At 34.5% G+C, this 24,950-nt stretch overlaps 1 protein-coding gene across 1 annotated transcript; it reads left to right on the forward strand.

Moving 5' to 3' along the window:
- The first annotated feature begins 180 nt into the window (after positions 1-180).
- On the forward strand, positions 181-24,908 carry xgb (x globin). Its single transcript, XM_084742692.1, has 5 exons — positions 181-1,246; positions 19,396-19,503; positions 22,336-22,456; positions 22,737-22,817; positions 24,342-24,908. Exons 1-5 carry the CDS (start codon positions 1,083-1,085, stop codon positions 24,459-24,461), a joined length of 594 nt encoding a protein of 197 aa, XP_084598818.1. The 5' UTR covers positions 181-1,082; the 3' UTR covers positions 24,462-24,908.
- The last annotated feature ends 42 nt before the right edge of the window (positions 24,909-24,950 follow it).

Consider the following 24,950-nt stretch of genomic DNA (forward strand, 5'->3'; position numbering starts at 1 on the left):
GGATGCCCTCTTTACCCTGCATCTAAAATGCAGTTTATTCATCTGTTCTGATATTAAGAGGAGTCGATCTAGTTATATCTCAACTGGTCATATTTATATGACTGAGACGGTTTTTCTATTTTTTAGAAGATACAATACAAGATTAAAGGATACTGTAAATACTGTGTTGTGCACAAAACTTGGAAGTGGTGTCTCTTGTTAACGTTATTCTGAGAGGAACAAGCAGCCACTGAACAATGGAGACACATGATAAAAGCATCAAGTCATTAATACATTTTTGACTAAAACTGTGTCCAATTCAGCAGACAAAAATATAAAATTAATGATAACATTTGGTTTAGGGTCTGGGCCTTTAAAAACAATTCTCAACATCTGCTTGATAATTTATGACCTTTCCTAATCTTATGAAGATAATTAAAATAAATAGTATGATTTTAACTTGTCCCAGAGTAAATTACATTTACACAGCTCATAAACAGTGATATGTAATACATGAAATATTTCCTTATTTGGTTAATAAACATTGTTTTGTGCTCTTTTATTACTCAGATAATTTACTTAAGTAACATTACTAATACCAGGCTATAAAAAATACTCAGAAGTAAAAGTCATGCATTGAAAATGTTACTTAAATAAAAGTAGGTCTGTATGATTATTTTTACACATATAGCATGCAACAGCAACATACATCATGTCTGTTAACTGAATCATCTCTGCCGTCAACAGCTGCGTCAAGTCAGCCACAAATAGGCTTATACACCGGAAAACAACAAGTCTGCCCTTCAAAATAAAAGCATAATTACAACGCAACATGCCCTTATCATCGAGGGTTTATTTTTTTAATTTTTGAACCAATGACCAGAGCTCTCATCCTGTCTGTCTGTTGGCTGACTTGACGTCAGTTCGTGACACCGACCAGAGGAGTGCAGTTCAAGACGCAATTGGAGTCGCGCACATTGAACCAGATGCCAGCAACATCAGATTACCACTGGCACAAAATCAATTAACATTTGTTTTTTTCCCTCCTGGATTTGCGCAAAAACATTATCGTATATAGTTTTTTTTTGTTTTTTAAATGAAGAATGGGCTGCGCAATATCAGGTCTTGCAGGCAAAGCAGAGTTTGGAGAGAGGAACACAGAGGGTGCCGCTGCTGCTCCCAGAGAGGAGCAGATCCAGATGATCAAGGAGTCATGGAAAGTTATCCGCGATGATATAGCCAAAGTTGGGATTATTATGTTCGTCAGGTAAGATGCTCAAGTCTGTTCTGTACTTTTCCACTGTGATTCGCATCTCAGTTAACTCAAAAAAAATGAAGAGATCAGTCATGCAATTGGCTGAATAGAGGATAGGGTCATCGAATCGAATATCGAATATAGCAATATCAAATAAATTTAAAAAAATGTATCAATACCGCACTGCACTTTATTTTATTATTTTTATTGTATTTTATAAAAGGACTGCTGCTGCATTGTTTTTAATTTTGCAGTTGTAAGTACATAATGTAAATGTCTATTGCTAAAGACAGTTAATGCCATTTTTTTTGCACATGCTTGGGCCATAGCTGGCTACTTGCATTTTGTTTTATTAAAGAAGGAAATAAGTACTTAGAGTTAAAAGGAAAATTACTTTTTATAAAGGCAAATAATGCTGTATACATGAGCTTTATTGTTAAAGTATTATTATTTAAGGACAATTTATTATTTTTGTCAGCATTTTTCTTTGTTTCTTAATATTGTGATAAATATTGTTTCATGGACTTTTTATCATAGTATTATTGTGTTGTGAGTTTTTTTTTTTTTTTTTTTTTTTTTTTTGGCAATTTTACATCTCTAGTAGAAGATCATGTAACATTATAAGACCATGAATATTATAAATACAGTATCATCAGGTCATACTGAGTAACCTTCATAAATACTGTGATTCTCTGCAGAAATTGTTATTTGTCATTTTGGGGCCTAAAGCAAAGCAGGCATTGCTCTCCCCGTTTTGCAATCTTTGAATTAATAATATATCATAAAAATATACTTTTATTTATAGAGGAGTGCAGAGAATTAATTAAGAGTTTCACGGCCTCAGGAAAGAAGCTGCTCTGTAATCTGGTGGTTCAGCAGTGGATACTTCTGTATCTCTTACCCAATGGAAGCAAGATAAACAGGCTGTGGCTGGGGTGGGTACTGTCTTTTAGTGTCTTCTCACTTTTCCTTTGTACAGCACCACCGGGGTAGCTTTGGTTAATTTTTCAACAGTATGTACACCATGCCAAACCACTTGTTTACACAAGCTGGGTACTGTCTTCCTGAATCATTTCTACAGATATGCTGTAAGATAAGTCTAAGTTAGCGGAGAGGCCTGGAGACACTCATGAGCAAAGTATTCTGATGCCATTTTAGCGTATAGACTTTTAGAAAGACAATTAATTGGCCACAAGTTAAAAAAAAAATGTAGCAGAATTTTATGAGGTGTTTTATGTGGCCCTTCATAGCACTTGGGGCTAAAGGCAGTTGCTGACCCTTGCCTAATTGTAACCTCTGGTCACACTGAGGAGCCTTTATAAACACTGTGATTCCCTATAGAAATTCTATGTATTTTTAGTTTAAAGACAAAATAATGTGGCAGTAATTTTCTAAATGAAGCCTAAATTTTGCAGCCAGATGTAACCAAAACACAAAATATCTCCAAGTTTTCCCTTAATGGCCTTTTCCATATAATGTGTGTTTAAACACCCAAAGGACCAATTGTTGACTTTTCAGTTTAACCCTATCGTACAGCTTAGGATAACCGGTGCTCTACATTCTGACCTGCTGGCTCAAGACAAAATAAATCTGCACAAGGGCTTTACTATCCGCTGTGATGATGACATGGTGCCTGACCTTTTCATATGAACCACAAACTGAACATCCAACAGCAGCTACCTCTGCTGTGCCTTCTGATCCACAGCTTTTCACCAAAGACAGCTCGGAGCAGAATACCCCTCCTCCCCTCTTATCACTTCATATCACATCTTGACAGCATTATATAATAATAACAACACAGCTCCAGGTCTGCCGTATACCGCTGTATAATTAAAGGCATCACCAGCCATCAGGAAAATGCATTTTTATCAATTATGATGATGACCAGCATCCGGGGAAAAACATCTTTGGCCTTTGGCAGGAAAATAAAACCAATGGACGGTCAGACTGCAGCTGCTGGCTCCACAGTACAGTGAAGAGACTACCAGGCATATGGCTAGTAGCCCAATTAAAGCCATGCGTCCCCTGGGTGACCTCAGCAGTTAAAGAGATTGACCTTAACTTGTTTGCCTGGAAATGCATGGGTCCCTTGTGGGTGAGGGCCACCACAGGCCACCCAGGCTGTCAAGGCTTATATCTCATGACTTGTTACAGTGCAAAAGCAAATGGAAATCACCCGTTTTCTATCGTGTGCTTGCTGTGGATGCAACACACGGTATTTCTGTCAAATTTATTCTTATTTATTTAAATAAGACAATAAAAGAATTGTTGAATCTATTCATAGCTATGAATACAACCTCTGAACTGCACCAATTAAAATTCCACAACCTATATAACATAGTGCCCCATTGTCTGCATGTGTGTTGAGTGTTTGTATGTCCGGCCAAGTCCACACAATGGATCAAAATAACCAGCTCTTTACATGTTGCCACTGTGTTGACAGCGGTGACAAATTGTTGAGCAGCTGATTTTCCTTTTTTTCTCTCATCAGTAAAGCTGGTGAGCAGGAGGTATGAATGGTGAGAAATTTCACACAACACACAGGTATGAGCATGAAATACTGTACAATAGATGTATGTTCAAAAGATGAATGCAGCACTTAGTTTTGCTCCTATTTTTCTGTTGAAGTAAAAGATCTAAGACTTCTTCAGTGCACACAAATTTGTTAATCCATGTTAGTGAGCATAATCCATCCACCTGACAGCTGTGGCATATAGGTCACATTAAAAGGCCACTCTAATATGTACAGTTCTATCTTGAAAAAAGTTGTTTATTGAGCACTGAACTATGATTATTTCACATACAGGCTTAGAAATAAAGTTTGCAGAAGGGTTCTTCCTGAAGGGCTGAGGTTCTATCCAGAACCATTTGCTTCTGAAGAACCATTTTTGAAGACAGGGGTCCTTAAGGGGTCTTTTGTAAGACTATGGGTTCCATTAACCCTCTATGGTACCATGTTGCCCTCAGGCAACAAACCCATTTTTGCCCTGTCACATCTCCACAATGCATCCCTTTAAATGATGCGATACTTTAAAAAAGAGGTAAAACCATATGGAACCATTAACAATGCTTTAAGTTGTCACATGACCTCCAGGAAGCGATTTTGAAACCCTTCTTGGCGGGCTTTTTCTAAGGAGAAATCTCTGCTATCTTGCTGCAAAAAAAAGACTCTCAAAAGATTATTTTTTGTCCCTTTTCCACCTGGAAAAAAATGTCTTCACACTAATAGGTGAGTAAACTTTAAGTTTTGATAGTTTCATGCAACTTATTTACTAATTTAATAGTGGATACTTGTTAAAATGCAGCTGTTGCCCTGAGGCAACAACGTGCCATCATGGAAAGTTGCAACTTTGCCTGCAACAGTGAACCATTATGGAATCACTATAGCAAACACAACACTGACCACTGGCCTATTTGGGTGGAGAAAAAGGGCAGATGCAGATACCCTGGATGTAAGGGTATAGTGAAATCACAGTGCACAAAATGTGTCACCTGCCTGTGCTTCACTCCTGAAAAAAACTGATTCATGGAGTTCCATAAGCACTGAGCAGCAACACCACAAGTGATGGCAACACATGTCAGGAAAGACACAGGGGACTGACACAAAACATGCACTGAAATGAAGCAGTGATGATCAAACACTGGAATTTGTTTTTGTTTTTCAAATGGTTATGGTAATGGTTATCTTTGTTGATTTAAGTAGTTTAAAGTTTCATACTTTACACATTTATTTCAATGGGTTGTTCCTAAATGGTACAATGTTGCCTACAGGCAACATTTAACCAAAGAACTTTTTAAATTCTTTTTAAAATTCTTTTTAATTTAAAATTTAAAATGAATTGTGACTTCTTGATGTTATTGAATATTTTTGCATATGTTTATGAAATAAACAATGTTCAAATTGGAAAAGGAACGTTCTTTTTCACTTATGCACCATTATGATACAATGTTGCCTACAGGCAACGAACCCCAAAAACTTCCAAAAATAAAAATAAAAATGAAATTTCTTCAGATTATGTTTATTTAGTCTATTTTGAGACATAAAAACACATTTCCCTCACTGGCATCATAATGTGTACCATAGAGGGATATGACCATACATACATAGATACATACATACATACATACATACATACATACATATGAGCATACATACATACATACATATGACCATACATGCATACATACATACATACATACATATGAGCATACATACATACATACATACATATGACCATACATACATACATACATATGAGCATACATACATACATACATACATACATACATATGACCATACATACATACATACATACATATGACCATACATACATATGACCATGCATACATATATACATACATATGACCATATATACATACATACATACATACATACTTATGACCATACATGCATACATATAACCATACATACATACACACATACATACATACATATGGTCATACATATGACCATGCATACATATGGTCATACATATGACCATGCATACATACATACATACATATGAGCATACATACATATGAGCATATATACATACATACATATGACCATACATACATACATACATACATACATATGAGAATACATACATACATATGACCATGCATACATACATACATACATACATACATACATACATACATACATACATATGAGCATGCATACATACATATGACTATGCATACATACAAATGAGCATACATACATACATACATACATACATACATATACATGACCATACATACATACATACATACATACATATATAAATTCTTTTTATAATTCTTTTTAATTTAAAATTTAAAATGAATTGTGACTTCTTGATGTTATTGAATATTTTTGCATATGTTTATGAAATAAACAATGTTCAAATTGGAAAAGGAACATTCTTTTTCACTTACACACCATTATGGTACAATGTTGCCTACAGGCAACGAACCCCAAAAACTTCCAAAAATAAAAATAAAAATAAAAATAAAATTTCTTCAGATTATGTTTATTTTGTCTATTTTGACACATAAAAACAAATTTCCCTCACTGGCATCATAATGTGTACCATAGAGGGATATGACCATACATACATACATGCATACATACATACATACATATGACCGTACATACATACATACACATACATACATACATACATACATACATACATATGACCATACATGCATACATACATACATACATACATACATACATACATAAATACATATGAGCATACATACATACATACATATGAGCATAAATACATACATACATACATATGAGCATACATACATACATACATATGACCATACATACATGTGACCATACATACATACATACATACGTTTATACATATGAGCATGCATTCATACATATGGCCAAACATATGACCATGCATACAAACATACATACATATGACCATACATACATACATACATACATACATACATACATACATACATACATATGACCATGCATACATACATACATATGACCATACATACATACATACATACATACATACATACATACATACATACTTATGACCATACATGCATACATATGACCATACATACATACATACATACATACATACATATGACCATGCATACATTCATATGACCATACATACATACACACATACATACATACATACATATGGTCATACATATAACCATGCATACATACATACATACATACATACATACATACATACATACATATGACCATACATGCATACATACATACATACATACATACATACATACATACATATGAGAATACAAACATACATATGACCATGCATACATACATATGAGCATACATACATACATATGACCATGCATACATACATATGAGCATACATACATACATACATACATATATATGACCATACATACATACATACATATATACATATATATATAAATTCTTTTTATAATTCTTTTTAATTTAAAATTTAAAATGAATTGTGACTTCTTGATGTTATTGAATATTTTTGCATATGTTTATGAAATAAACAATGTTCAAATTGGAAAAGGAACGTTCTTTTTCACTTATGCACCATTATGGTACAATGTTGCCTACAGGCAACGAACCCCAAAAACTTCCAAAAATAAAAATGAAAATAAAAATAAAAATAAAATTTCTTCAGATTATGTTTATTTAGTCTATTTTGAGACATAAAAACACATTTCCCCCACTGGCATCATAATGTGTACCATAGAGGGATATGACCATACATACATATATACATATGACCATACATACATACATACATACATACATACATACATACATACATACATACATATGAGAATACATACATACATATGACCATGCATACATACATACATACATACATACATACATACATACATACATATGAGCATACATACATACATATGACTATGCATACATACATATGAGCATATATACATACATACATACATACATATATATGACCATACATACATACATATATAAATTCTTTTAATAATTCTTTTTAATTTAAAATTTAAAATAAATTGTGACTTCTTGATGTTACTGAATATTTTTGCATATGTTTATGAAATAAACAATGTTCAAATTGGAAAAAGAACATTCTTTTTCACTAATGCACCATTATGGTACAATGTTGCCTACAGGCAATGAACCCCAAAAACTTCCAAAAATAAAAATAAAAATAAAAATAAAATTTCTTCAGATTATGTTTATTTTGTCTATTTTGACACATAAAAACACATTTCCCTCACTGACATCATAATGTGTACCATAGAGGGATATGACCATACATACATACATACATACATACATACATACATATGACCGTACATACATACATACACATACATACATACATACATATGACCATACATACATATGACCATACATACATACATACATACGTTTATACATATGAGCATACATTCATACATATGGCCAAACATATGACCATGCATACAAACATACATACATATGACCATACATACATACATACATACATACATACATATGACCATGCATACATTCATATGACCATACATACATACACACATACATACATACATATGGTCATACATATGACCATGCATACATACATACATACATACATACATACATACATACATATGACCATACATGCATACATACATACATACATACATACATATGAGAATACAAACATACATATGACCATGCATACATACATATGAGCATACATACATACATATGACCATGCATACATACATATGAGCATACATACATATGAGCATACATACATACATACATACATACATACATATATATGACCATACATACATACATACATACATACATACATACATATGTATATAAATTCTTTTTATAATTCTTTTTAATTTAAAATTTAAAATGAATTGTGACTTCTTGATGTTATTGAATGTTTTTGCATATGTTTATGAAATAAACAATGTTCAAATTGGAAAAGGAAGGTTCTTTTTCACTTATGCACCATTATGGTACAATGTTGCCTACAGGCAACGAACCCCAAAAACTTCCAAAAATAAAAATAAAAATAAAAATAAAATTTCTTCAGATTATGTTTATTTAGTCTATTTTGAGACATAAAAACACATTTCCCCCACTGGCATCATAATGTGTACCATAGAGGGATATGACCATACATACATATATACATATGACCATACATGCATACATACATACATACATACATACATACATACATACATATGAGCATACATACATACATACATATGAGCATAAATACATACATACATATGAGCATAAATACATACATACATACATATGAGCATACATACATACATACATACATACATACATACATATGAGCATACATACATATGAGCATACATACATACATACATACATACATACATACATACATACGTACATACATATGAGCATACATACATATGAGCATACATTCATACATATGGCCAAACATATGACCATGCATACAAACATACATACATATGATCATACATACATACATATGACCATACATACATATATACATATGACCATACATACATACATACATACATACATACTTATGACCATACATGCATACATATGACCATACATACATACATACATACATATGAGCATACATACATATGAGCATATATACATACATACATACATATGACCATACATACATACATACATATGACCATACATACATACATATGACCATGCATACATACATACATATGACCATACATACATACATATGACCATACATACATACATACATATGAGAATACATACATACATATTACCATGCATACATACATATGACCATACATACATACATATGACCATGCATACATACATATGAGCATACATACATATGAGCATACATACATACATACATACATACATACATACATACATACATACATATATATGACCATACATACATACATACATATATACATATATATATAAATTCTTTTTATAATTCTTTTTAATTTAAAATTTAAAATGAATTGTGACTTCTTGATGTTATTGAATATTTTTGCATATGTTTATGAAATAAACAATGTTCAAATTGGAAAAGGAAGGTTCTTTTTCACTTATGCACCATTATGGTACAATGTTGCCTACAGGCAACGAACCCCAAAAACTTCCAAAAATAAAAATAAAAATAAAAATAAAATTTCTTCAGATTATGTTTATTTAGTCAATTTTGAGACATAAAAACACATTTCCCCCACTGGCATCATAATGTGTACCATAGAGGGATATGACCATACATACATATATACATATGACCATACATGCATACATACATACATACATACATACATATGAGCATACATACATACATACATATGAGCATAAATACATACATACATATGAGCATAAATACATACATACATACATATGAGCATACATACATACATACATACATACATACATACATACATATGAGCATACATACATATGAGCATACATACATACATACATACATACATACATACGTACATACATATGAGCATACATACATATGAGCATACATTCATACATATGGCCAAACATATGACCATGCATACAAACATACATACATATGACCATACATACATACATATGACCATACATACATATATACATATGACCATACATACATACATACATACATACATACATACTTATGACCATACATGCATACATATGACCATACATACATACATACATACATACATACATACATATGAGCATACATACATATGAGCATATATACATACATACATACATATGACCATACATACATACATACATATGACCATACATACATACATATGACCATGCATACATACATACATATGACCATACATACATACATATGACCATACATACATACATACATATGAGAATACATACATACATATGACCATGCATACATACATATGACCATACATACATACATAAATACATACATATAACCATACATACATACTAACATATATATGACCATACATACATACATACATATATACATATATACATATATACATATATATATATAAATTCTTTTTATAATTCTTTTTAATTTAAAATTTAAAATGAATTGTGACTTCTTGATGTTATTGAATATTTTTGCATATGTTTATGAAATAAACAATGTTCAAATTGGAAAAGGAAGGTTCTTTTTCACTTATGCCCCATTATGGTACAATGTTGCCTACAGGCAACGAACCCCAAAAACTTCCAAAAATAAAAAAAATAAAAAAATTTCTTCAGATTATGTTTATTTAGTCTATTTTGAGACATAAAAACACATTTCCCTCACTGGCATCATAATGTGTACCATAGAGGGATATGACCATACATACATACATATATACATACATACATACATATGACCGTACATACATACAGATACATACATACATACATACATATGAGCATACATACACACATACATACATATGAGCATACATACATACATACATACATATGAGCATACATATATACATACATACGTACATACATATGTAGCTCAGCGTAAGTTCAATCAGGAAGACCTTCTATTACGCTGTCTTCATTCACAACTTTCCTTTACTCCGCCTCTCTCCTCCTATTCCCTCTAATCAGCTGTTTGTGGGCGTTCACCTTCGTCTTTACCATCCATTCAGATTTTGCCACGGTCGCGATAGCCAGTCAATTTGCTGCTGCCAAATCTTTAAATCGCCTCTGTCTTTGCTCCATCAGTTGTCATTCAGTCAATTGCGCGACCCTCCTCCACCCCTCTCTCCTCCAGTCACTGGACCCAGGTAGCAGAAGATGTTCACCTCGATCCTCCCTGACGCCCTCTCCTCCAGCCTTCAGGTCCAGGCAGCAGGAGTCCAGAGCCACTTCACCTCACCAGTCTCTGCTTTGCACCTCATCATCACCACCACCACCAGTGTCTAGACCCCGGGGGGGTTCTCTTCACTACAGCTTCATCACCCCCATTTATATATACATATTGTTTCACCTCATTGGGGTCTAACCGCCAAAGACTGTTCATGTTTCATCTATCATGCATGTGCCAATAAACCATTTCTCTTTTAGTCTCTCCTGATTGATATGAGCATACATTCATACATATGGCCAAACATATGACCATGCATACAAACATACATACATATGACATTACATACATACATACATACATACATTTGACCATATATACATATGACCATGCATACATACATACATATGACCATACATACATACATACATACATACATACATACATACATACATACATACATACATATGATCATACATGCATACATATGACCATACATACATATGACCATGCATACATTCATATGACCATACATACATATACACATACATACATACATATACACATACATATGACCATGCATACATACATACATATGAGCATACATGCATACATACATACATACATACATACATACATACATATGACCATGCATACATACATACATGTGACCATACATACATACATACATACATATGAGCATACATACATATGAGCATAAATACATACACACATATGACCATACATACATACATACATACATACATACATACATACATACATATGAGAATACATACATACATATGACCATGCATACATACATATGAGCATACATACATACATATGACCATGCATACATACATATGAGAATACATACATGCATATGACCATACATACATACATATATACACATGACCATACATGCATACATACATACATACATGTGACCATGCATACATACATATGAGCATACATGCATACATATGACCATACATACATATGACCATGCATACATTCATATGACCATACATACATATACACATACATACATACATATGGTCATACATATGACCATGCATACATACATACATATGAGCATACATGCATACATACATACATACATACATACATACATACATATGACCATGCATACATACATACATGTGACCATACATACATACATACATACATATGAGCATACATACATATGAGCATAAATACATACACACATATGACCATATATACATACATACATACATACATACATACATACATACATACATACATACATACATATGAGAATACATACATACATATGACCATGCATACATACATATGAGCATACATACATACATATGACCATGCATACATACATATGAGAATACATACATGCATATGACCATACATACATACATACATGCATACATACATACATACATGTGACCATGCATACATACATATGAGCATACATACATACATACATACATATGAGCATACATACATACATACATACATATGACCATACATACATATGACCATTCATACATACATACATATGACCATACATACATGCATACATACATACATAGTTATGACCATACATGCATACATATGACCATACATACATATACACATACATACATACATATGGTCATACATATGACCATGCATACATACATACATACATACATACATACATATGAGCATACATGCATACATACATACATGTGACCATACATACATACATATGAGCATACATACATATGAGCATATATACATACATACATATGAGCATACATACATACATACATACATACATACATACATATGAGAATACATACATACATATGACCATGCATACATACATATGAGCATACATACATACATATGACCATACATACATACATACATACATACATATGACCATACATACATACATACATACATATATATGACCATACATACATACATACATACATACATACATACATACATACATATATGTATAAATTCTTTTTAGAATTCTTTTTAATTTAAAATTTAAAATGAATTGTGACTTCTTTATGTTATTGAATATTTTTGCATATGTTTATGAAATAAACAATGTTCAAATTGGAAAAGGAACGTTCTTTTTCACTTATGCACCATTATGGTACAATGTTGCCTACAGGCAACGAACCCCAAAAACTTCCAAAAATAAAAATAAAAATAAAATTTCTTCAGATTATGTTTATTTAGTCTATTTTGAGACATAAAAACACATTTCCCTCACTGGCATCATAATGTGTACCATAGAGGGATATGACCATACATACATACATACATACATACATACATACATACATACATACATAGGACCGTACATACATACATACACATACATACATACATACATATGAGCATACATACATACATACATATGACCATACATGCATACATGCATACATACATACATACATACATACATATGAGCATACATACATACATACATATGAGCATACATACATATGAGCATATATACATACATACGTACATACATATGTAGCTCAGCGTAAGTTCAATCAGGAAGACCTTCTATTACGCTGCCTTCATTCACAACTTTCCTTTACTCCGCCTCTCTCCTCCTATTCCCTCTAATCAGCTGTTTGTGGGCGTTCACCTTCGTCTTTACCATCCATTCAGATTTTGCCACGGTCGCGATAGCCAGTCAATTTGCTGCTGCCAAATCTTTAAATCGCCTCTGTCTTTGCTCCATCAGTTGTCATTCAGTCAATCGCGCGACCCTCCTCCACCCCTCTCTCCTCCAGTCACTGGACCCAGGTAGCAGAAGATGTTCACCTCGATCCTCCCTGACGCCCTCTCCTCCAGCCTTCAGGTCCAGGCAGCAGGAGTCCAGAGCCACTTCACCTCACCAGTCTCTGCTTTGCACCTCATCATCACCACCACCACCAGTGTCTAGACCCCGGGGGGTTCTCTTCACTACAGCTTCATCACCCCCATTTATATATACATATTGTTTCACCTCATTGGGGTCTAACCGCCAAAGACTGTTCATGTTTCATATATCATGCATGTGCCAATAAACCATTTCTCTTTTAGTCTCTCCTAATGGAAATGAGCATACATTCATACATATGGCCAAACATATGACCATGCATACAAACATACATACATATGACCATACATACATACATACATACATACATATGACCATATATACATATGACCATTCATACATACATACATGTGACCATACATACATACATACATACATACATACATACATACATACATACATACTTATGATCATACATGCGTATGACCATGCATACATTCATATGACCATACATACATATACACATACATACATACATATGGTCATACATATGACCATGCATACATACATACATACATATATACATACTTATGACCATACATACATACATACATACATACATATGACCATACATACATATGACCATGCATACATTCATATGACCATACATACATATACACATACATACATACATATGGTCATACATATGACCATGCATACATACATACATACATATATACATACTTATTACCATACATACATACATACATACATACATATGACCATACATACATATGACCATGCATACATTCATATAACCATACATACATACACACATACATACATACATATGGTCATACATATGACCATGCATACATACATACATACATTCATACATACATACATACATATGACCATGCATACATACATACATGTGACCATACATACATACATACATACATACATACATATGAGCATATATACATACATACATACATATGACCATACATACATACATACATATGAGAATACATACATACATACATACATACATACATACATACATACATACATATATATGACCATACATACATACATACATACATACATACATACATACATATATATTTAAATTCTTTTCATAATTCTTTTTAATTTAAAATTTAAAATGAATTGTGACTTCTTGATGTTATTGAATATTTTTGCATATGTTTATGAAATAAACAATGTTCAAATTGGAAAAGGAACGTTCTTTTTCACTTATGCACCATTATGGTACAATGTTGCCTACAGGCAACGAACCCCAAAAACTTCCAAAAATAAAAATAAAAATAAAATTTCTTCAGATTATGTTTATTTAGTCTATTTTGAGACATAAAAACACATTTCCCTCACTGGCATCATAATGTGTACCATAGAGGGATATGACCATACATACATACATACATACATATGACCATACATACATACATACATACATACATACATACATACATACATACATACTTATGACCATACATGCATACATATGACCATACATACATACATACATACATACATACATACATACATACATACATATGACCATGCATACATTCAAATGACCATGCATACATTCAAATGACCATACATACATACACACATACATACATACATATGGTCATACATATGACCATACATACATACATACATATGAGCATACATGCATACATACATACATACATATGAGCATGCATACATACATACATGTGACCATACATACATACATACATACATATGACCATACATACATACATACATACATACATACATACATACATATGACCATACATACATACATACATACATACATACATACATACATACATACATATGACCGTACATACATACATACACATACATACATACATACATATGACCATACATACATACATACATACATATGACCATACATACATACATATGAGCATACATACATACATACATACATATGAGCATACATACATACATACATACATATGAGCATACATACATACATACATATGAGCATACATACATATGAGCATACATACATACATACATACATACATACATACATACATACATATGAGCATACATACATATGAGCATACATTCATACATATGGCCAAACATATGACCATGCATACAAACATACATACATATGACCATACATACATACATACATACATACATACATATGACCATACATACATATGACCATGCATACATACATACATATGACCATACATACATATGACCATGCATACATTCATATAACCATACATACATACACACATACATACATACATATGGTCATACATATGAGCATGCATACATACATATGAGCATACATGCATACATACATACATACATATGACGATGCATACATACATACATGTGACCATACATACATACATACATACATACATACATACATATGACCATATATACATATATACATACATATGACCATACATACATACATACATACATACATACATATGACCATGCATACATACATATGACAATACATACATCAATACATACATACATATGACCATACATACATACATACATACATACATACATACATACATACATATATATGACCATACATACATACATACATACATACATACATACATATGAGAATACAACATACATATGACCATGCATACTTACATATGAGCATACATACATACATACATATGACCATGCATACATACATATGACCATACATACATACATATGACCATACATACATACATACATACATATATATGACCATACATACATACATACATACATACATACATACATATTTAAATTCTTTTCATAATTCTTTTTAATTTAAAATTTAAAATGAATTGTGACTTCTTGATGTTATTGAATATTTTTGCATATGTTTATGAAATAAACAATGTTCAAATTGGAAAAGTTCTTTTTCACTTATGCACCATTATGGTACAATGTTGCCTACAGGCAACGAACCCCAAAAACTTCCAAAAATAAAAATAAAAATAAAATTTCTTCAGATTATGTTTATTTAGTCTATTTTGAGACATAAAAACACATTTCCCTCACTGGCATCATAATGTGTACCATAGAGGGTTAAGGACTATTTTCATCCAAAGATCCCTTCCTGGAAGAAAAGTTCTTCCAAGAATTGTTGAAATACTTAAAGGTCAAAGGTTCTTTGTAGTGTATTATAATCCACTGGGTGAGTTCTAGATTAAACCCTTATATGAAAAGGTTCACAGCAGAACTCCTTGCGTGGGTTCTCATTAACATCCTTAGATGGTGGGAAGTTCTATCCAGAAACCATTCCATCTTAGAAGGGTTCTCTGTAAAACTTCTCAGTGGTTTTTTTTGCGTGAAACCTTTCACAGATGGCTCCAGTTACACAAAGGTTCAACTTTTTTACCTTTTATAAATGTTCTACTTGGAACTCTTTCAGAGATTTTGACCAGAACACCAACATTAAAAAAAAATGCTCTACCAGAAAGGGTTATGGAAAACAAATTTTTCCCAAGAGGGCAAAGTCATGACCAACTCTACTCAGCATATGAGAGGTTTACTCTGACCCTTGTTGTACTCATTGGTTGGGTTGGTTAGGTTTAGGCATAAGGAGAGATTGGTTAGAGTAAGAATATCAGAGTAACCTAATCAGAGGTGAAGTAGGGTGAGTCATGACTAAGTCCTTCTTGATTTTTTTTTTTTTTTTTTTTAGAAAAACAAACCTTTTTCCTTCAATGCTTCAACTCACGAGATATGGGAGCAAAAAGAAAACGGTTGCATTGATATTGTTATTGAGTGTATCAAAACATGTTTCTTAGTCAGGGGACCAAACATACAGTAGGAGCCTGGAAGGCAGACACTCACTCACATTTTGTCTTAGAGCTTGGAGGGGACGTCATCGTGTTGCATTTCAGTAGACATCTCTGCATTATCATCTCCTTGTCAGAAGGTGCAGAGCTACTCATGTTTTGCGCAGCAGCCATTAGAGAGAACATCACTCCTCTAACACCTCTCCCAGCACCTCTAATTATCTATCTTTCTATCAAGGAGGCCGCATGTTACAGACATCTGATGCATTAATTCATGAGGACTCTGCTCCGTGTTTCAGGTGTAAAAATACATGGCTTTTTCCTCTCACGACCTGAGACAGACAACAATACCAACAAACAGAAAAGAGAATAAGCTTGTGTTACATTCTCATTTACTATTCATACTTATAGCCAAGAGTTGTGTACCATTAAGAGCAGCTCTCCGCTCACATTCCTGTTTAAATGAAGTTTAAATGATAAAGCTACATGCTCATGTTCATGATCATTCTGCTTTTCTTTTCCTTTCTCAGACTTCATACTGAAAACAGAATTATAAATAGGCCCTGCATCTCATTTGAGAGCACAATACAACTCAAATCCAGAGGAGGCAACTGTGTATTCTGGCAGCGTGACTAATCACAGGTACCTCAGCTGGAGTCTGCGGGGCTCTCTGATTGGATGGCAGCATGTTTAAACGCTCTGCTAAAGGAAACTGATTAAGGTTAAATCAGAAGAAGGAAGACTGGCTCCATTAGATTGAGACTGCCTCCCGGCTCTTGAGAGCGCAGGGCAGCTCATCACAGCTCCGGGTGGAGATAAGGGTATGGACTACAGATCCATCGTGGCCTTCTGCTGATTGCAGCTGCTGGGTGAAAAAAAACCTCAGTGGAGAGCAGTGATGATAAGATGAAGCAGAATAAGATCAGAAAGGCACAATCAGATCTCTATTCAGCATGTGGGGCGGAGAAAAGCCTATAATGGCAATGCTGATGAGCTGCACGTTCACACTCAGCACTGTGAATGCAGGATTACAGCGACTGTCCGCTCTAAAACTTATTTTTATGTGATTTGAGCTGAGGAACTCACTGGGAGGTTTGTTTTGGTGCAGAGATGAATATGACAGATGGCTGCCTTGTCTTGTAACAGGTTGTTTGAGACCCATCCTGAATGCAAGGACGTCTTCTTCCTGTTCCGAGATGTGGAGGACCTAGAGAGGTTGCGGAGCAGCCGGGAGCTCAGGGCCCATGGCCTACGGTCAGTCACCATATAATACATAACCAATAACGCATCAGCATCACCCAGAACAAAACTGAACAAATCAGTCGATGAAAGCACAGCACAGTACTGGATGGTTTATACTGGGCAGAAGAGCATATTGATACCCAGCACTCTGTAGTCTTGCTTACACTAAAAGGTCAAAGTCAGTCATTGGCAGTAAAATGCAGTTAGGCCTTTCACACTGAGCTGAAATGAAAGGTAAGTAACATAAATGAAATATGGAAATAGTAATGGATACACTGTGTTCTGTGTATCCTAGAGCTACAAGGACTAGTAAATTAATCAATAATTAGTCAATCAAAAGAAAATACTTGCCAGCTTTTTTTTTCAGAATCAATCAATCAATCATTTCAGTTATTTTCCATGTGAAAATGTCAAACATTTGCAGGTTCCAGCTTCTCAAATGGAAGGTTTTGTCCCTTTTCTGTGCCATTTATGATAGTAAATGAAGAGTCATTGGGTTTTAGACAACAAGAGAAGCCGTTTGCGGACACCCCACTGGGCTCTCGGAAATTGTGATGAGCTTTTTTCGCAGCTTTTTAAAGACTGAACAATTAATTGTTTAATCATGAAAATGATCAGCCGATTAACAGATAATGAAAATAATTATTTGTTTGCGGCCCTAATGTACTTCCACAACCCAATCAGATGAGCTTGACAACTCTTTCATCAACATGACCTGTCATATTCTAAATGTGTTCATTTGAAGCCATTTTGACCAGGATGTTAGTTATCAATATTGATTATATCAATATAAAAATATATGAATACTTTTACCAACACATAATTTCTGTATTTCAAATCAGCAGAGCCCCTCCACAAATGTTGAGGTACCCGTTGGGAGAAGTGAGATACAAGTACTCCTTGTTTGAAATCACTGCTCTAGTGAGCATGTGCAAAATAAACTACAATGACCACAGTGATTGTTATTGAAGGAACATGTCACTCGGTGCAGTGGCACTGTGTTTTCACAGCTTTTGGACAATAGAACTCTTTGGCCCCGAAGAATATCAGGCTGTGGTTATAGGCAATACTTGTTGGTAGAATCAGTTAGGGGTGCGTCCAAATCCAAAAATGTTATTTGAGAAAGCACATAAAAATGTGATGGACACAGATATTTCTATTTATATTTCTAATATCTGAAGTTGCTCATTATTATTCAGAAAGAGAAAGCTCAATGACCACCTCGGCTTTGTTAAAAAAGGTCGCTTCTGCCTTAATCAGTCACTGATTTAATGCACCAAGGTTATTCCCTTCAACTGAAGGATATTTACCTTTTTATCTTTACTGTAAAGACTTTCTATTCCCAGTGTAACGATAACATTGCTAATGAATATTCAGTTAGAAAACAAAACATTTGCCTGATTTAATGTGACTTCTTGTATAAACCACGCCCACTCCTGGTCTTCTATCTGAAGAGATAAAGAGACAGATCATTTTGTTGAACAGATACATTCAGATACAAATAATGGCATCTCTGTGTATATCAATAAATGGTTATTTTGGTCATTTTAAGGGGAAAAATATAGAATATCACCAGACTGCCTTTTCAAGGTGATCTATTTTTCTCCAGCTTCCACCTTTCATTTAGGTTTCTGTAACAATGATGCATGATATAAAAACCGTGTTGCACACAGTCGAGGACACAAATCATATGATACGTGGAGGAGCAAAACACCTCAGGTAGCCGTAGCTTTATAACACCGCTGCTCACTGCTCTGCTGTAGACAGAGCTCGCAGCATTGATCACAGCCACTTGTCTGCTGTTTTCCAGCATGCATCAGGCCTCTCTGTGTTTCTCTACACATGAGGCCAAAGCAGCCAATTACTGCCTGAGGACCTGAAGGTACAGAGGCTGGCGTGGCATCGACAAAATGTGTTACACATCCCAGCGTGAAGCGGCCAAATGGCCCTTCAACCGCGCACTTGGGGACATTAGAACAAATGTCCATGGTGGCAGTGAGACAGAGAGAAGACAGAGCTAAGCTACCTTGAAGCTTTTGTTCCATTTTCATCTTCAAAACTGTCACGCACACACTCTGCAGTGATGGCAGACACACCTGCAGAGCAACAAAGGAAATTGATCCTGTGGGGGAAAATGTTTCAGGGGAATTAAGTGTTGTGCAATCATTTGTTGCCTCAAGTGTGAGTCAGATTGATACACAATCAATTGCATTTATTTTCTGTGGCATTTGGGTTTGTGAAATGTCACCATGCAGCCTTTCAGCGCTGAAGAGTGTCACACTGTCAACTGATAGTCACCTGCTGCTAATTCTCAGTTAACTGGAGGATCAATCAGGCTGTGTGGCAGAGTTATCGTAGTTTTGTATTTTTGAATTGGGTTTTATTTTTATTTAATTTTTAGCTTTTGTCTTCAATTTCCAGAGTGGGTTTCAATTTAGTTGTACTGGCTTAAAAGTTTTAGTTCAGTGTCTGTCATTCAAAAATGTTGTTTTCAGTGTTAATTTAATTTTTTTTATGTCCATGTCTGCTGGCGACAGCCATTTTTGGGTTCACCATATGTCTGTATGTTTGTACATCTATCCTTTTCTGGTGGACATAATATCTCAAGAGTTCTAAGTTCAAGGCCATTGTGACCATTCTTGTGAGTGTGATAACTCAGGAACAGCTAAACAGAATTTGGCCACTTGGCCTCAAGGAGCAACTGATTGTAATATCAAGGTCAAGTGTAGTCTTTATTTTCATTTTAGTTAACTAAAATGCTTTACCAGACCTAGTTTTAGTTTTTAATTTAGCTTTCATTAACTGTGATAGCCTTCCTGGTGGCTCATCCCAAATCTCTTTCAGGGTGATGTCTTTTATCGAGAAAAGCGTGGCTCGCCTGGACCAGCTGGAGAGACTGGAAGCTCTGGCTCTGGAATTGGGAAAAAGCCATTATCATTACAACGCCCCACCTAAGTATTACAGTGTAAGACCCCAGTGATCTAACACAGTCTGTTTCTGTGATGTTGCTTTATTTATAGAGGAGTACACTCACATATTCTAACTTCACCTGCAGCTCTTTATCAGACTCATTATACTCACACCCCTAAAATCACAGCAACTGAATGCACTGACACACTCCCAAAACTGCAAAATGGACACTTACTGCTGCAAATAATAGCCTCACAGTAGGAGTGACATACCAAGCCTAGTTACCACAGCACAAGCACATCAGTTAGTATCTCTCTCTCATAATTATTTTCCAGTACGTCGGAGCAGAGTTCATCTGTGCCGTGCAGCCCATCCTGAAAGAGAGGTGGACAGCCGAGCTGGAGGAAGCGTGGAAGGTAACAAATGTGACCTACGTGTCTCTGTATGTGGGTGTTAATCAGAGACCTTTGCAACAGCGACTCATTCTGGGTAAATGCCTTGTGAAACAGGCTTGATGTGTGTACAGTGGTGGTTTATGTCCAGTGTCAGAGCTCTGCATGTCTCTTTTAATGCAACATGTCAAGATGGAAACTAGTGCAAGACAAGCTGCTTGACTGATGTGAATGAGCACACGAGCATATTGAGAAAATGGAACATGGCTCTGTCACATCACGTTATGTCACATCAACGTCCCTCTTGTTATTAATACAGAGATGCTCTATTAATGCTGTTTTTACACAACAGATATGTCTTTCTTCTATGAATTTAGCTTTAGTGTAGCGCTGTCTGGCAATTGAAAATATAGGTGTCACAATTTAAGGGGTTTAAGACATTATTTACGTGTGGGACAAGCAAAAAATTAATTTTGTTGTGTAACTATATGCATTTTTTAGAGACAGCATATTTGTAGTCTCATGCTGTTTCAATAATTATGAAAATATAGTGAGGAAAAAAATTAAAGGTTACAAGTCTGTTCCTGTGCTTCAATGACTGGCCTCTCCTGCCCTCTAGTGGTTGAAGTCAGGTTGTTTTTTTATTGTATTTCTGTGTCATACTAAACATTTGGCTCACTTGATATTATATGACACCACTATTTATCAAACAAAGATAGAGATAGACAGATAGAACTAGATAGCATTTGGCTTGTGGTGCTCAAAGAGCCAAAAAACAACATTTGAAAAACTCAGCGGGGTCCCGTTTTAGAAATCACTATGCTGTTACTCAAGATAATCCACAGACCTTGTTGTGAGCAGTTTCGTGCAGAAACTACCACTGAACGCCAACTGTATAACCGCGCAGAGGGAAACATGCATCTACTCACAGATGAGAGGCTTCTGCTTGTGACAGCACGGGATGTAAACATTAAAAGCGTCCTTGGCTGAGCTGTAACCTCTTATCTATAATAAGATGCACGCTTCCTTCTGTGCAGTGAAATGATTGGCGAATGTAGTTTGGTAGAAAAAATATAGTACTGGTACGAAGAAAAATATGTAATTTTGACTTTGGGGTGAACCAAGTTTAATTTTTGTGCATCCTCCATTTACAGAATCAATTTTCATAGGGCATATTTGTGGACAACTTCACATCTAATAGCATCATTTTGCAATGATTCATACAAAAACTGTATTTCTATTAAGCACATCACATACAAGCTTAAATTATTCCTCCTAAAGTTCTACTTCTGGATTCATCAAGAACCTTAAATGTCTGAACATCTTAAACAAAGCCCATTTGTTCAACAATATAAAGGCCCAGATGACTGTGATCCAACATTTATTAATCAATAAGTGCTATAGATAATAGTGGAACTCCTATAAATGAATTCCAGTTTTCTTATAGTTAAGTGCCTGTTGTTTGCATTTTTAGATACGTGAGAATGAATTTTCTTCATCTATGTGGACCCTGACCCAGGCTCAATGTTTGTTCTGTTTGTGATCCAGACTATGTTCCAGTATGTGACCAGCCTCATGAGGCAGGGATACCAGGAGGAGAGCAACCGTCAGCGCCACCTCGCAGTCTCCCCAAAGGACAGGCCAGACAAGAGAAACACGGCGCTATGAGATGCTTCTTCTCTCAACCACAACTCAAGACTGTTTTTACCAGTTGAGCAGCACAGAAATGTGTCATGTATATAATGTATCTACTGTGTCCTTTTCTACATCATTCATGTTTACCACAGTCATTGTTTGCTACTTTATCACAAAGAAAAAAAATCGTGCAGTGACTTTTAACAAAGCACTTTATTTCTGAACTTAAATTCTGCTGCAGGACTCAGGAGCATGACGAGACATTACAAATGTTGGACAAAATATACTGGCTGTAGTTAAACCTGCCTTGTACTTGTGATCAACAGAAATGAGATTATTAGAATTACAGCCAACACTTTGTCTCTGTATTCAGAACTCAAACTCAATGCCTTTCAGTAAATCTACAACTTTTAACATTTTTGGGCCATTTAACTCATTCAGAAAAGGTGTCTCATTCATATTTCACAGTAACCAAAGGACATTTAATGGTGTATAACAACTTCAGACAGTTTAGACAGCTTA

This window comes from Lutjanus erythropterus, chromosome 18 (genome assembly GCF_056507025.1).
Source record: "Lutjanus erythropterus isolate fLutEry1 chromosome 18, fLutEry1.hap2, whole genome shotgun sequence".
NCBI classification, from domain to species: Eukaryota; Metazoa; Chordata; class Actinopteri; order Lutjaniformes; family Lutjanidae; genus Lutjanus; species Lutjanus erythropterus.

Bases quoted from the DNA above. Each gene is read 5' to 3' on its own strand.
- xgb (XM_084742692.1), top strand. From the start codon at position 1,083: ATGGGCTGCGCAATATCAGGTCTTGCAGGCAAAGCAGAGTTTGGAGAG. The intron at 19,504-22,335 runs GTCAGTCACCAT...AATCTCTTTCAG, and splicing joins CTCAGGGCCCATGGCCTACG to GGTGATGTCTTTTATCGAGA. The intron at 22,457-22,736 runs GTAAGACCCCAG...ATTATTTTCCAG, and splicing joins CCCCACCTAAGTATTACAGT to TACGTCGGAGCAGAGTTCAT.